Consider the following 14440-nt stretch of genomic DNA (forward strand, 5'->3'; position numbering starts at 1 on the left):
TTCACACTCTTGGGACTTCTTGGCTTGGATACTTCAGAAATCGCTTTTTTTGATTGCATATTCAGGTGACTTCTCAGTCACAGAAGGCGTCACGGAGTCATGTGTGATTTGGCTCCTGCTCCTGATGGTTGCTTTCACAGATGCCAGTGCTGTGCAGTCAGGTGTACGCTCATGGCCAGTTACTGCAGGTGCTTCCTTCAAAGGCAAGAACTTTGGGATGCTCCCATGATTTCATGAAATTCAGAAGAGAAAGCATTCTCTTCCCGAAGCCTGGAGGAGCAGCCGCAGACTAATTCCAGTTAATCTTTGAAAATCTCTTCCAGAGAACATAAAATTGTTTTCAGTCAACATGGCTAAAAAGTGAGCATCTGTTCATGTTCTGTGCAAAGTACGGCTCCACAGCAGAAAACTGTTTCCAGTTTGGACGGGTTCACAAAAAGGGTTGTGTAACTGATTTGGCATTCTTTTAAAGTAGAAATTAATATATATAATCAATATATGATCTAGAGTATCAGTGTTATTTTTATTTGGAATGGGACAGCAATTTTAATATCGATTTCATACTCCTCCTTGACTTTATGTTTAAAAAAAAAAATAATTAAAAAAGGATGCTTTATAGGGTGTGGTGATAATTGTGTATAAAGCTGAATGCCTTATTTTTTCATGTTCAGAATATTTCCTGAGAATTTTTTTTTCTGGTAAGAACTGCCAGTGCCTTTTTACAATGTTTTGTGAAAGAAGCAAAGTTGTTCTTTTCCACTGTTAATAACTGTTCACTCTGTTTGCTTTTTTTCTTTTATTGTTTGTTTCTTTTTTTTTTTTACAGGTGGTTTCATCAAGGCACTAACCCATACACTGGGACTTCAGATTGGCTGTACTCAGGTGGCTATTTTGATAGAAATTTCTCAGACTGTCCAGACATATACTGAAATTACGGAGCCAATTGCTCATCTCATCTGGACATCTAGCTACTAGGTTTCATTCCAAGCCAGTTAACTCTGGTTTTGTTGATAGCAAAAACCAGCTTTTCTAAGTAAATTTTAACAAAAATTCTATCGGTCAACAATCAAGGATTTAATTATCACTAATGTTGGATTGCCAAATATTTAAATACTGTTGCATTCTTTCCATAAAGCTGCACCTGAAATCATCATGTTTTCACTAATTTTCAAAGGGACCTTTGGTTCTTCATTTTTTTCCCTAGTTTCTTTGTCAGGAAGATACGCTGTATCCAGTAGAGCACATAACATCCTTGAAAACTACGTAACTTAAATAAAATAGAAATAATATCCTTGTTACTTAGTACAAATAGTGAAGAATCTGAAGTTTTTGGAACTCAGAGCAGGGATGAAAAGCTAATATGGTACCAACAGGATCAAAGCTAGTACTGTCGATACTCCCCGTGAAGAGAGGCATGTGAACTTCCATACGGTATGTAGCACTACGTGGGGGCTGGAGCTCCTGGCCCCTCTCTCTCGATACGATTCAATAATTCAGAGACTTGGGGAAACAAAAACCAACCTGAGCTTCTCAAACTGTAGTTGTCTGTTACAGAGTCTTCACAACTTTTGGACACTGTGAGCATTAAACTGTATACCTGTGATAAAATTACATAAAGCATACGTTAGGAGAAGGGAAGGCTGCATTAAAAAGTGTGCTTTTTCTGAAGTCAAATGCTGTTCTTAAAATCGGAGAAGCTTCAGAAGCAATTGTAGGAATGTAGAGGTGGTTACAATGTAAAATATATTGCTTGCTACCACTTGGAGGCTTAAATCTTCTGCACTACCTTTGGCAGCTTCGGCGCTATGTATGCTTCTAGACTAAACTTTTATTTGGAAGTACTTTGGTATGTATATCCACACAGGTTCATATTTTGGGGAAGTTTTGGTTTGCATGTTTTTCATTATTAGGTCACGTCTGTTTTGTATGTTGTGAAAAAGCAGAATCAATTTAAAGCTTTGGCAGTTATACCTGTTACGAGTTCTCTGTGAGCACGTGCTGTCAAAAAGTGGGATATTTTTTGTTCCATATCGAACCATCGAAGCCGTGTAATACTGGAAATAATCAATTACTGAATTGACGCATTGATTTTCTTTCAAGTGGTACACTCTGGGGGGCAGGGGGGAGAGAGGCTTGAAAGATTAGGTCCAGTAATTAAAACTAATCCTAATGTTGCTGCTGCTTTTATGAATGTTTTGAATTGGGTAACGAGGCAAAAATGGAGAGCAGCTACACTGCTGTTAAGTTTACAGTAATTCAGAAATTGCTGGTGTTAAGCTCCAGCAGCTTGAGGAACTGAGGGAAGAACTGGTCTGATGGATGTCCAAACACATCTGTGGTTTCATCCAAAGAGTAGATTTTTGAAGTGCTTCTCTCCCAGCTACAGGATTAAAAAGCAAAAGAAAATGAACATACTCATGGAGAAACATTTTTCTGTCCAATCATGCATCTAATGATTGGATTAACTTTAAATTTTGGGGAGATTTAGTTGCTGTCTTCATTTGGAAAAATAAGAGAAGCTGTAAAACTTCAAGGCAATAGATAAGGGCCTAGTCTGAAACGTGCTCGTGGCAGCTTTATTGTGTCGCCAGAAATCGTACTTCGTGCTGATTGCAAGTCTTCAGGGCTCACGAGCTCGGCTTGGCAGTGCGGTGCAGACAGTAGGGCTGGATTTGTCCTTTATGAGTGCGTAGACACTTGCCTTGTACAAAGCCGTGGCTGGCCCACGTGGGACAGCACGGAAACGCTTTCTAAAACCTGCTGAAGTTCAGTGACGGCGCCAGGCGCTGTAACCCCCTTTCCAAACTCACTGCAAGCAGCGTAGGGCACCCTTTGTTAGGTGAGGAGTGAGAGGATTCACGTAATAAACCAGTTTAACATCTCATGGGAGTTTAAAACTTGCTTAAACTAAATCGTATGTTTAATGCTGGAGTAGTGTTTTTAAACCAATACATATAAATAGAAATTGCCTGAATGGAAAAACTGTAGAGTAATTGCTAAAGAAATATTCTGTTTATAAGAAGTGTATGGGTTAGCATCCCTCTCATCTAAGTTATGATTTAAATTCGAAGACCTAAAACCCCTTTTCATTATGTGAAAGCATGAAAAAATTGTAACAACGTGTTTATTCCAAACTTCAGCATACAATCTTCATGGGATTTAAAAAGAAACTGGGAAGATTTCTAAAGTAAGAACACTTCATTAGTTGTGTCTTTACCCCCTTCTCGCCTTCCTTTTAGTGTAAAGATTTTAGTACAATTTCATACTAGTTCCAAATCCGTTCTTTTTATTTATTGTTCTTCATTGACAACACTTATAAAACACTTTCCCGTCACTGCCGCCCCGTCTATGCTTGGCTGGCCATGGCACTCCTACTGCCGCATCTCGATTGCTCTGAAAGTGAAAAAGTTTTTATTTTCGATGCAGGTCTCGCCTCAGTAGTTTACGTGTCAAAACATTAATAACTTTGCACCTTTTGAAAGAATGTCACTTTTATAACTTGATTAAACACTGTATATAAGATAACTGTGTTTGTATATGTTAATAGAGCTATGTAGAGAAACCATCTAGAAAATTATAATAAATACTTCTACCCTTTGGGCCCGTAGATGGTGACAGAGAGATTTGTGTAGGTGAGACTTTCCGTACCAGGGCCGCTGTCTGGCAGGGCAAGAGGACGGCTGGGGACGACTGGCTTCGTTCAGCCAGCTCCGCGTCTGTGCTGCCTGCTTTCCCCGTGACGCCCGTCAGCCGACGATGATCTAAGTCGGAGCTTTGCCGTCGAGGCTTTTTCCCAGCCGTGGGTGGGCTCGGTTCCCGAGCAGCCCCTTGCCCTGCGGCGCCGGGGCCCGAGCAGCGCGGGGCGATGGCGGCGGGGAGGAGAAGGGGCTGCGGGCGACGGCGTCGGGGGCGAGCGGCCTCCCGCTCAGACCCGTCCCAGGAGTGAAAAACGAGCTCGATCGTTGCTGCGTAGCGGCTGCGCTTGTGTCTTTGAGGAGACGTCGTCGTGAATCGGGAGGAGGTTTTTCAGGCATCGGGTGTTTATATCATTATTGGTGCCCAGATTAATGAGGACAGGAAGCACGTACCCTAAATTACCCAGAAAGCTAACTGGCAGTATTTATTCCTCTTTCCTAATTAAAAATAATTTTTCAGGAATCTTTTTTTTTTTTTTTTGTCGAAAAATGTTTTTAAAAACCAACATCAAGACTTCCCCCACCCTCTTCAGTGGAGCGGCGGGGGGAGGCAGCTGCTCGGCGCCCTCCTCTTGGGACCAGACCCGTCTGTCTGTCCGTCTGTCTGTCCGTCCCCTTGGCAGCAGCGGAGCTTTGGGACCCCTGCACCGCAAAGCACTACTTCAGTTCTGCGCCGGTGACCTGCCCGCGCCGGGCCCCGCTTCAGCGACAGGGGTTCATTTCTGCCGTCTTTGGCCGCGGCCCGGGCCCCGGGGCCGCTTGGGAGCAGCGCCGGGGCCGGGCCCTGCCGCGCGGGGGCGCCGCCATCTTCCGCCGCCGTGACACAGCAGGGCGCCGGGGCCGCCGCCCCTGACTGACAGCCGCGCCGTCCAACCGCGCCGGGCCGCGGGGGCGCCCGCTGCCGCCCCGCCCCGCCCCGCGGCGGGCGGGGTTCCGGCGCGGGGGGCAGGAAGAGCGGAGCGGCGCGGGGCCTGCGGCGGCGGCGGCGGCGGCGGCAGGTACCGGCACCGGCACCGGCGGGCTCCGGGGGGGCTCCTGGGGGCCCGGGCCGCCGCCTGCCTCGGCGCTCGCCCGGGGCCGGCCCGGGGGTCGGCTGCGCCCCGTGCGGGGAGCGGGGTCCCCTGCCGGGGGAGGCCCGGGGGGACGCGGCCTCGGGGGGCCCGGCTGGAGATCGCGGCTCCTGAGCGGGCGGGGAGCGCCGGCGGCGGGCGGGCGGCCTGCGGGGCGCCGGGCCGGGCCGCGCTGTGCTGCCCCGGCGGCCTGCCCGCGGGCCCGGCGTGCCGGCAGCTCCGCTCCTGCCTTGCGTGAGGGGCTCGGGCCGGGCTCCCCTGCGGCGGGGCCGGGCCTGACCGGCCGCTACCGGCGGAGCGCTCGGATCGGCCGGCGCGGGGGGGCTCAGCGGCCGTGCGAGCTTAGGAGCAACTGCCAAGTCACGCAGGCCGGCCGCTCTCCCGGCCTCGGCCCGCGGGGCCGGCGAACGCCTTGCTCGGGGGGCGCGGAGCTGCCGTGGGCGAGGCCGGGTGCGGCGGGGCGCTGAGCCGTGAGGAGGCCGCCGGGCACCGGGGCGGCTGCGGTCCTCGCTGCGGTGCTGGCCAGCAGTCTGAAGGTTCGCGTTACCGCAGGGCTTCTTGCCATTAAAACGCCCCTGATCCTGTGAACCCTGATAGGAACCGAAGAAGGAAGCGTCGGGGGAAGGTGGTTTCATTTTCGAGTACCTTAGCCGACGCGCTCCTCGTTATTAGCGGAGAGCTGCGGAGCGCCCCGTCCTCATCCTGGGCTCCGCTTTAGCTCTTGCGGATCGCCCTGAAATTCCGCGGGCGGTGGGACAGGATCCTCTCGTGGAGCTCACTTGATAAAGATTGAAATTTGATATTCAGAAGAGAGAATATTGGAAGGTTTCTCATCACATCTGCTGCTCTTTCTCTCTTTCCAGGATGTCTTCAGGTGCGTTATTTCCAAGCCTGGTGCCAGGCTCCCGTGGCTCTTCGAGCAAATACCTGGTGGAATTTCGAGCAGGGAAGATGTCCCTGAAAGGCAGCACGGTGACGCCAGACAAGAGAAAAGGCCTTGTGTACATCCAGCAAACCGATGACTCCCTCATTCACTTCTGCTGGAAGGACAGGACTTCGGGCAACGTCGAAGATGTGAGTATGGTTTTGTGTTTCGGTGCTGAGGCATTAAGTCACGCTCTGTCTTGTTCTTGTTCTGCTGGCCTTGCTGAAAGAGCTTCTCCAAGACAAATTGGGATGAGAATGCCACTGTGCCCTGACAGCCCTGCGCTTCCAAATCCTCTCTGCTCCTCAGAGCAGATGGAAGGAGGTTTGGGGAGGGGGGCCAAGGTCTTTGGGAGGCTAAAAGGAATATTCATGTATTTCCTCAAACGTTTGTTTCTACTGCCACATTTTCCAGGATTTGATTATTTTTCCTGATGACTGTGAATTCAAGAGGGTACCTCAGTGCACCACTGGCCGTGTGTATGTATTGAAGTTCAAGGCAGGATCAAAGCGACTCTTCTTCTGGATGCAGGTTTGTGGGAAGCCAATTAGAAAGGTCTTGGAACAAAATACTTCCAGTTTGCCTCGTACCAAGAGCAGCTTTCTTGCAGGAGCCGAAGACGGACAAGGATGAAGAACACTGCCGTAAAGTGAACGAGTATCTCAACAATCCACCAATGCCTGGTGCTTTGGGTGGAAATGCGAGCGGAGGCCACGAGCTCTCGGCATTAGGAGGTACAGTCCATTCTCTGCTCCTTCACGTGAGAGGCTTTTTTAAAATTTATTTTTAGAATGAGCACTTACAGTTCCCTAGGGAGAAATTCCTGATGGCTGTGGAGGGTGAGTTGGGGCCAATGTTAATACCAGAAGGGTAAACGTGCTTTTAGCAAAATAAACTGTGCTGTTGTAGTAGGTGCAGGCTGAAAGTTAAGACTGCCAGAAGAAATCTCTCTCTGTTTCCAGTAGATTCTCTGGAGTCTTACCTCTTTACGAAGCCAAGTTGCATTTATCTTTTATGAGCATCATGAATCAGTAAACACTTGAAACTGTTTTTTCCATACAGAATGTGATGCCAATTAATCTCCTGCTGTTTGAGCCGGAGTGCTGTGAAAAAAAACCTATGTGAATATGTTGTGTTTCAGAATGTTTTTGTTTTTAGGTGAGGGTGGCTTGCAAAGCCTTCTTGGAAACATGAGCCATAACCAGCTCATGCAGCTGATCGGACCAACGGGCTTAGGAGGACTTGGTAAAATGCTTTAATATCTTTATGCCAAAATGGTATTTTCTCCTGCCAGGTTAAATCTTACCTGACAATATTTTCAAGTAGTGCTATTGATTTAAATAGCGCTGCTTTCATGTGAGAAAGCAAGGCCCTGCCTCAAAGATGAGCTAAGGGGCAAAAAAAGGATGCAGGAAACGGAGGGTACCAGATTCTACACGGCACTCCTCTTAGGGCTTGATCCGCAAGGAACGTCGGTTCTGCTCCTTGCTCCACTGAATCTTCTGCTTTTTTTTTTTTCCTCCTTTTTTTCCACCCCTCCTCTTCCTCCTAAATATTCACTGGAGCAGGGACTGAAAACCAAGGACTCATCCCTGGTGAATGTCCCAGTTACCGAGCTGCGGAGTTGCTCCTGCTGTCTCTGATCCAGTGAATATTTGTGTGCGAAGCAGAAAGCGTTCCAGAGGAAGGCTGGAGGTACCCACCCCGCAGCGCTCTCTAGTCAGAGGAGTAAGGCTCAGGTTAGGGCTTTCTCTCCTGGGCAGCGCTGGGGAGAGCTTGGGTCACCGTGCTGTTTCTCTGAAGGGGATGAGAGGTGTGTTGGGGTCCCTGCTGTCGTCCGTTCTTAACGCTGTCCATGCTCCGAGCCCGGTAGAGCGTTTCCCGAGAAGTCAGACCCTCGAATGGAAGTAGGCAAAGTAACACTTAGCAGGTGGCAGTGACTGAGGCTCTGTGCTTAAGCTCCAGAGTCCATTTTTGTGGATCTAGCTCGTGTCTCTTTAGCTTCAGATGCGAATCTCACGTTGGCGGGATGTTCAGATGCAAATCTAATGTTAGTGTTGGAAGTTTCTGGCTTTTTAGGATGTGTTTGGAAAAGATCTTCCTTCTTGAAGCTTCATGTGACTCCTGAGACTCTGTTCCTCTTCTTCTCAACACTTTTTCTCAGCAGCTCTTCTTTCTTTGCCTTTTCATCTAACCATAAGACAGCTTGACGTGAAACTCACTACGGTAACACAAAGAAAACCATCTGCTTGCCTCGGCAAACAGTGGTTGTGGTGAATCTGTGTGCATCTCTTCCCCCAGTAGCATCTTGTTCTTTTGCATCTGGTTTGCATCTCTCTCAGGACTCTGCCTGTATTGCAGAGCTCCTGCAACAAAGGAGCTTTCCTGCTCCTGGGTAAGCTTTCCTAGCCAGGACAAACTGAGCAGAGTAGCGTGTGGAACAGCCCGGGTAGCTTCGCCCTGCCGCTCCTGCTGCGGCGGAAGCTCTGTGACCGGTGAACGCGAGCGTTACGGGCATGGTTCCGTAGGAGGGGTCCTGTACGAAGGAGGAGCTGGTGGCTGGTGCTCGCTCTGCCCGCCGGTGGCCTGCAGCTTCAGTTACTCATGTGTTTGCTAACGGAGCGGTGCCGTTCTGTCCTCTGCTTGCAGGTAGTTCCCAAAAGGTGGGTGATGAACGCAGGTGCTTGCGCAGGGACACGTATCTAATTGGATGTGGTGCAAGAAACCGCTGGATGCGAAGCGTGTGGTCAGTGGAGCGTTCGTTTGGCCGATGTGGCTCAAAGGAGTTGTAGGGGGACAGTCGGTCACTGACAGCGCCAGCGGACCTAGAAGCCAGGCCTTTCCCCAGCTCTTTTTAGCTGATGTTCTTGATGCTGCGATAAGTCCTTGGTAGTTGGGATGTGTGGATGAAGGAGGCCGATTCTGATTCCTTAGGGCAGCCGGCTGTAAGGCCGGGTGTTGGTTTCCTGCTGTGTTTCCTATCGCTGCTCTGCTGGGAGCACTTGGTTTGCGTGCGGTTGTCCTTCCTTTGCTCTGCCTATGAAGCATTTAAGGACTCAGCTGATTCTGCTGCCGCATCTCTGCGATAGGTTTGAAGCTGCAAAACCCAGGTGTATGGGGAGGCGGCGGCGGTGGCTCAAAGGCTGCCTCTGTCATCTTCTGCTGAGGGCCTTGGCTTTAAAGTTTAGAGAAAAGTTGGATTTTTGGGAACCGGTAGATAAGAGGAGAGGGCTGTGTTACAATGATGGTGTACATACGGCACAAACGGAAGTAATGTTATCCTTGTGTACATCTAGAAATTGAGTCATTTCTGAAACGTGCAGCTCTCTCGGGCAGTTTCTAACAGGGATGCAAGATCAGAAAATGAGAGCTGTTGATTTACAGAAGGGGTGGGGGGGTTGGTCTGGGCTCTTTCACCCCCTCCTCCTTTGTTTTAGCAAATAAAACCTTTCAGGTACAAGAGTGACCTCTCTAGAGCAGAGGGGTGCAAAAAACCCGAAGAAACAAGTTTCTAAACCTGTTCTTCTTTTATGTTTACGGAAGGTGGGCTGGGCGCGCTGACGGGTCCTGGGCTGGCCAGTCTGCTTGGGAGCGGGGGACCCCCGACCAGCAGTTCGTCGTCAAGGTAGGATGGTCGGGTCAGGTCTGGGTTTGTAGTACTTTCGTAACGTAGAGTTGCCACTTCTGTGGGAGGAATCGTGGCCTACTGAATAGGAAGCATGATGCGGATTAAGACTGCTTCCTACCTCTCTAAAATCAGGGTAGGAGCCCTTCATATTGTAAGGGCTTGACAAGAAGCTTTTCAAAATAAAAGAGGCAAAGCTGTTTTTCCCAGGGAATTAATTATACTAATTATCTCCTCCAGCTCTCGCAGCCAGTCAGCTGCTGTGACGCCATCTTCCACGACTTCTTCGACACGTGTAACGCCTGCCCCGTCCGTTCCTGCGGCTGCGGCTGTGACCAGCCCGAGCCCCGTACCGAGTTCGGGTAATGGCACCAGCTCGGCCACAAGCCCAACCCAGCCCATTCAACTGAGTGACCTGCAGAACATTTTAGCTACCATGAACGTGCCGTCCGGAGCCGGAGGACAGCAAGGTAACGGTGTGCTGCCCTTGGATCCGGGAGTCCTTTGGAGCTGTTTTACTGTCCTATCCTGGTCCAAATTGGTTTGAAAGGTCTCTTACTTTTTGTTGTTGTTGTTGTTGTTGTTTTTTTTCCCCTTTGACTGCTGTTCTTGGCCACTTCAAGTGTCTTATTCTCACTCCAAAACTTGAGAGAGGGAGAAGGGATGCTCGCAGTGTGCCAACTACATTTCCGTACTCCTCTTTTGGTTTACATGGCAAAACCATGGGGTTGTGTGCATAGTCTAACAGCCAACCATTTCTTTGTCTCCTAGTTGACCTGGCAACTGTTCTGACTCCCGAGATAATGGCTCCCATCCTGGCCAACGCTGAAGTTCAAGAGCGGTTGATGCCTTACCTTCCCTCGGGGGAATCTCTGCCGCAGACTGCAGAAGAGATTCAGAATACCCTGACGTCTCCTCAGTTCCAGCAGGTAGATGCCTGGCTGTCACGGGAAGTGCACTTCTCCTTCCCTCCTCCCCCGTGCGTCACGACCCGCCTTGCCCTGCTTGTTCAGGTTCCTGACACTGTTCAGAATAGGAAGCTGCTCTGTAGACGTGGAAAGGAGGAGGGACACGATTTAATGGAGCACTAGTTCTTCCTTCCTGCGGTCACCCAAGAGCAGATCAGAATGTTTTTTTTTTACTTTTTCGCTTGGAATTGGGCTTTACCTTTCTCTTTATTATAAATGCTCTCTGGCAAATGACAGGAGCAGTAGCAAATTCATCAGTCCCTGTCGGAGAGCGGCTTGTCAGCAGCCTCCGTAATGGTCAAGTGACTGACAGGAAGAGATGCTCACGTTTACAGCACTGCGTCCCTTGTTCCTCTTGAACCGCTAGTGCTTAGTTCCAGAGCTGGCTGTGTGTGATTAAAGCTCTATCACAGGCCAATTTGAACTGGTTACACTGAGTGATTGAAATTTGTCAAATTGCAAAATTTCAGTGGCTAAAAGATGACTGCTTTTAGTTTAAACCATGGGAACTCTTGTGCAGACATGACTCGGAAATGAGGGATGTTTTTAATTGGGGTGACTTGATAGAGTATCTGCATCTAGACAAAACTTTAAGTTGTCCAGGCACTAAACCGACCGGAGGTTCCGGCGCCGTGGTTTGCTGCGTCGCTCAGTCTAGCGGGGCGTACCAGTTTGTGCTAACTGGCACCTGGCTGGTTCAGAGCAGACGTTGTTCCCGATGGCAGAATCCGCACGGCGCCTGTGGCGTAGCGGCATTTCGAAGCCTGCCCACAGCGCAGTAGTTTGTAAAGGAGAGCGGCTGCTCCCGGGCCGGCCGCGCCGTCACCGCGCCGTACCGGGGCGGCTCTCTCCGGCCGGTATTGCACAGCAGCCACCTGATGCTGGAAAAACATGATGCAAACTTTTTTTGACGCTGTTGACTCCAATTCACAGGCATTGAGCATGTTCAGTGCTGCCTTAGCTTCAGGACAGCTCGGCCCACTAATGAGTCAGTTTGGCTTACCCGCAGAGGCGGTAGATGCAGCAAATAAAGGCGGTAAGTATTGGTGCTGTTGGGAACACAGTGAAGTGGTTTGTTGGGTTGTGTTTTTTGTTTTGGTTTTTCACTGCACACAGCCATTGAGTGGGGAATGTAACGATTAGCTGCTGAGTGGCTGTCAGGAGCCCGCTCTTTTTTACGAAGGCGAGTGGCTCAGGTGTTCCCCAGCAGGCACGGGGTGCTGTCAGGTGTGCATTTAGAGAAGCCGGGGTTCTGCAAAGAGATGTGCTGAGCAGCCTTGGCGTTGTGTTCTTGATAGAGATGCAAAGGACTCGAGATGTCAGAGTCACCTTGTTCAGAACGCCTTTTTGTGGGAGTCTTTAGTGATTCATCTGAATTAAGTGAACACGGGGGGTCTGCAGCTGGGGGGAGGGCTGTCACTGTTCCCTGATGAGCTTTTAGACTCCATTCCACAACTGATGTAATTCTGGTCTTAGGCTGCCTGTGCAAAGGAGTTAAAATGCTGGCTGTGTCAGAGAGATCCAAGGGCGTGTTATATATTGAATGTGTTAAAATTTTCTTCCCTACTAATAGATTCCTATTAAATCAAGTTTACTTTCCAAGTAATGAAGCTTAACCTCCTGTGGACAATGAACTCTGTCCCAGAAAGCGCAAAGTTAAGTAACTAATGTGTTTAACTTCTAGATGTAGAAGCGTTTGCCAAAGCAATGCAGAACAGTGTCAAGTCAGACCAAAAGGAAGGAGACTCTAAGGACAAGAAAGACGAAGAGGAAGATATGAGTTTAGATTAAGTTATTTGCTCTTCCTTACAGATATTCCTAGATACTAACTTAAGCAACTGCAGTAGGATTACTAACTTCATATTATGCTTATATAAATCTACAAATAAAGGAATTTTCTTTATCTGCCATACTGTTCCTTCTCAGTCTGTTTAACGTGCACACTTAAAGCAGTACTTGCTCTTCCTTGTCAGTGGAGTTGCTTACTGTTCGGTTTTGATGCTTTTGACATCAGGCTCCACTAATTCTTCTGATTTCCTTGTGCTAAGAGGGTCGAGCCCTGTGATTCTGTGAGTAACGAGCACCTCAGGGACGCATTGCTGACGGCCGGGCAGTTTTGGGCCCACCAGGTTGTGATCTGCAGGGCTGCCAGCTCACCCCGTCCTTGTCCCAGACGTCCTGTCCTGTCCTGGCTGCAGGACTTCGCTCTTGAACAGGAGCAGGGGCACCTTGGTGAACATTGGAGCACTGCTGCCGCAGCTGCCGCACGAGGAGGGAGCTGCTTATGGCAAACACAAACTGCCACTGCCTGAGGTGGTGATTGTTCCTCTTCCAGCTCTACATCAGCCTCATACTTGCTCTTCACCAGTAAAGAGAGTAACATAAAACTTTATTTGACTCCAAAGTATGTACCAGTGATTTACAAAGACCATCTTTAATGCTACAACTTAGAAACAGGTCGTAATTACATTTGTTTAAGATGGACATGTTAAAAACGCATTTTACAATATTTACCCCTCATAAAAAAAATCCCGCAGTGTAATGATATAAGTTATAAGTCCATTTCAGAAGCAAGACTTTGTCCCCAGGTGGCCGGCTATATATGTACACACACAGATACATATATGACGTGTAAGTGCACGAGTGAGCTAGGTGTCTTGGGAGAAGTTGTTTTCAAGTGAAGGCTGCACTACGAGAGGCGTGAGTGAGGCTGAGCAGGAGAAGGCAACCGCTGGCAGGGCGGGCGAGGGCCAAGCGCCGCCCGTGCCCGCCAGGCTCGGAGGTAACCTTTCTTCATTCCCTTTCAAGCAAGTTTCTTGCTTCACGCAACAGGACTTTTGTCAGTGTATCTACCAGCGCTGAATGCAACTGCAGAGAGTCAGAGTGGTGGTTGTGTCTTTCTGCTTTCCCTCAGCAGTTCTCCCAGCCTATTTTCTTCCTTTTTTTGAGTCTTATAAATTAATCTGATAAGAAGATGCTAATTCTGTGACCAGAATTTTGTCCAAGTTCCCCCTTGTAGAGCTCTCCGCGTAGCAGCGGCAGGTGAACTGCGACTGCTCTTGGGGGGAGGTTAAATGCGTCTTTGCTTTTAAAAACACAAAAGTGACTGAATTAATCCAGTTTGTCCTAATTGCATTTATTATAAAACAGAAACTGCCTACAGCCTTTAGCAGAAGACAGTCTGTGACTGTTATTAATAGCCTCAAGTGTTCCGTGAACTAAATCTATGTGCGTTGTAAGTGTGGGGTAAAGGGAACAGGATTTGGGACACGATGCGCAGCTGCTGCGCGCGTCAGCTCACGCTCCGCGGAGGACAGCTGCTCTCACCACGAGCCACGCGGCAGCACGAGTCCTGCTGCAGATGCTCGACCCCGGGGGAAGGACTCGGACCTGCCTCCGCATCCTGCTCCAACTTTTTGGTTATATTTGTGAAAGATGTCCCCAAAGTGCCCCCTCCTCCCCACCTTCCTCCCCTGCCCTCCTTCCCCATGGATGCGTGGCCCCTCTCTGGTTTTGGCCCCAGACTTGCGCCCGCAGTCACTGGAGATCAAGTATGTTTGACCACAGTTAATGCTATCGAGTAGGTGACATCTGGGGCCCGGGGAGCAGCGCAGCTTTCTGTCGGTCAGGCTGTACACGGAGGTGCACTTACTTACAGCACAGGGCAACCCTTAAGGCCAACGGAGCCCCTGACAGTCCCGGCTCGTGGCAGGTCCACGTGGCTCCGGTTAATCACCAGGTTCCTTATGCAGCCCACATAATGAGGGAGGGGACGTAATGAGGGAGGTAACGGTGACACTGTGCTGGCCTTGTCTGTCTCTGCAGAAGGAGCAAGTAACAGCAAGCATTAGCCTGGCTATTAGGAGGGCAGGGGATTAAGTACCTCTGTCTTGCACCTGGAACAGTATCCCTCTTGGCTGTGCGGTATTTCTTTCTGGAGCGCATCTTTCCCAACTCACCTGGCAGCCCTCCCGCATAGAAGGTTGCCCTTGCGCTGGGCGCAGGAGGCTGGCTGGGTCCCACCGTGTAGTTGCCTTCTGTGTCCACATCCACCTGGATTATGTTTTTCCATTTGGTAACTGCGAAAGGAAACAAGAGTCAGTGCTGCAAGTCCGCTATGCCCTCTGGCAGAGACCAGTGCTGGAGCAGAGCAAAAC

At 49.6% G+C, this 14440-nt stretch overlaps 3 protein-coding genes across 11 annotated transcripts in view; 2 read left to right on the forward strand and 1 right to left on the reverse strand.

Annotated features, from left to right (window-relative positions):
- The window catches only part of OSBPL2 (oxysterol binding protein like 2), a 39142-nt gene extending 35043 nt beyond the window's left edge, over nucleotides 1–4099 (forward strand). For all 5 annotated transcript variants that reach the window (XM_082326213.1, XM_082326215.1, XM_082326212.1 and 2 more), the window contains one exon: nucleotides 827–4099. In XM_082326213.1, the coding sequence (XP_082182339.1) occupies nucleotides 827–929 (103 nt within the window). In that variant the 3' untranslated portion in view covers nucleotides 930–4099. The remainder of the gene's footprint in view (nucleotides 1–826) is intronic.
- A 514-nt stretch (nucleotides 4100–4613) lies between these two features.
- Nucleotides 4614–12450, forward strand: ADRM1 (ADRM1 26S proteasome ubiquitin receptor). 5 transcript variants are annotated; one of them, XM_082326240.1, is made up of 10 exons: nucleotides 4614–4693; nucleotides 5629–5839; nucleotides 6105–6221; nucleotides 6301–6424; nucleotides 6849–6935; nucleotides 9234–9315; nucleotides 9556–9785; nucleotides 10087–10244; nucleotides 11217–11319; nucleotides 12332–12450. In XM_082326240.1, exons 2-10 carry the CDS (start codon nucleotides 5630–5632, stop codon nucleotides 12346–12348), a joined length of 1128 nt encoding a protein of 375 aa, XP_082182366.1. In that variant the 5' UTR covers nucleotides 4614–4693; nucleotide 5629; the 3' UTR covers nucleotides 12349–12450. The 5 variants fall into 5 exon arrangements, with proteins under 5 accessions (XP_082182366.1, XP_082182362.1, XP_082182365.1 ...); XM_082326236.1 differs by lacking the exon at nucleotides 12332–12450 and adding an exon at nucleotides 11968–12191; XM_082326237.1 differs by lacking the exons at nucleotides 4614–4693; nucleotides 12332–12450 and adding exons at nucleotides 5009–5301; nucleotides 11968–12191.
- Nucleotides 12451–13764: 1314 nt separating this feature from the next.
- Nucleotides 13765–14440, reverse strand: part of LAMA5 (laminin subunit alpha 5) — a gene marked incomplete at its 5' end in the record, with an annotated part of 94643 nt that continues 93967 nt past the window's right edge. The window contains 2 exons of the mRNA XM_082325699.1: nucleotides 13765–14102; nucleotides 14243–14362. Of these exons, the coding sequence (XP_082181825.1) occupies nucleotides 13936–14102; nucleotides 14243–14362 (287 nt within the window). The 3' untranslated portion in view covers nucleotides 13765–13935. The remainder of the gene's footprint in view (nucleotides 14103–14242; nucleotides 14363–14440) is intronic.

The sequence above is a fragment of the Platalea leucorodia genome (genome assembly GCF_965183815.1).
Source record: "Platalea leucorodia genome assembly, chromosome: 13".
Taxonomy (NCBI): domain Eukaryota; kingdom Metazoa; phylum Chordata; class Aves; order Pelecaniformes; family Threskiornithidae; genus Platalea; species Platalea leucorodia.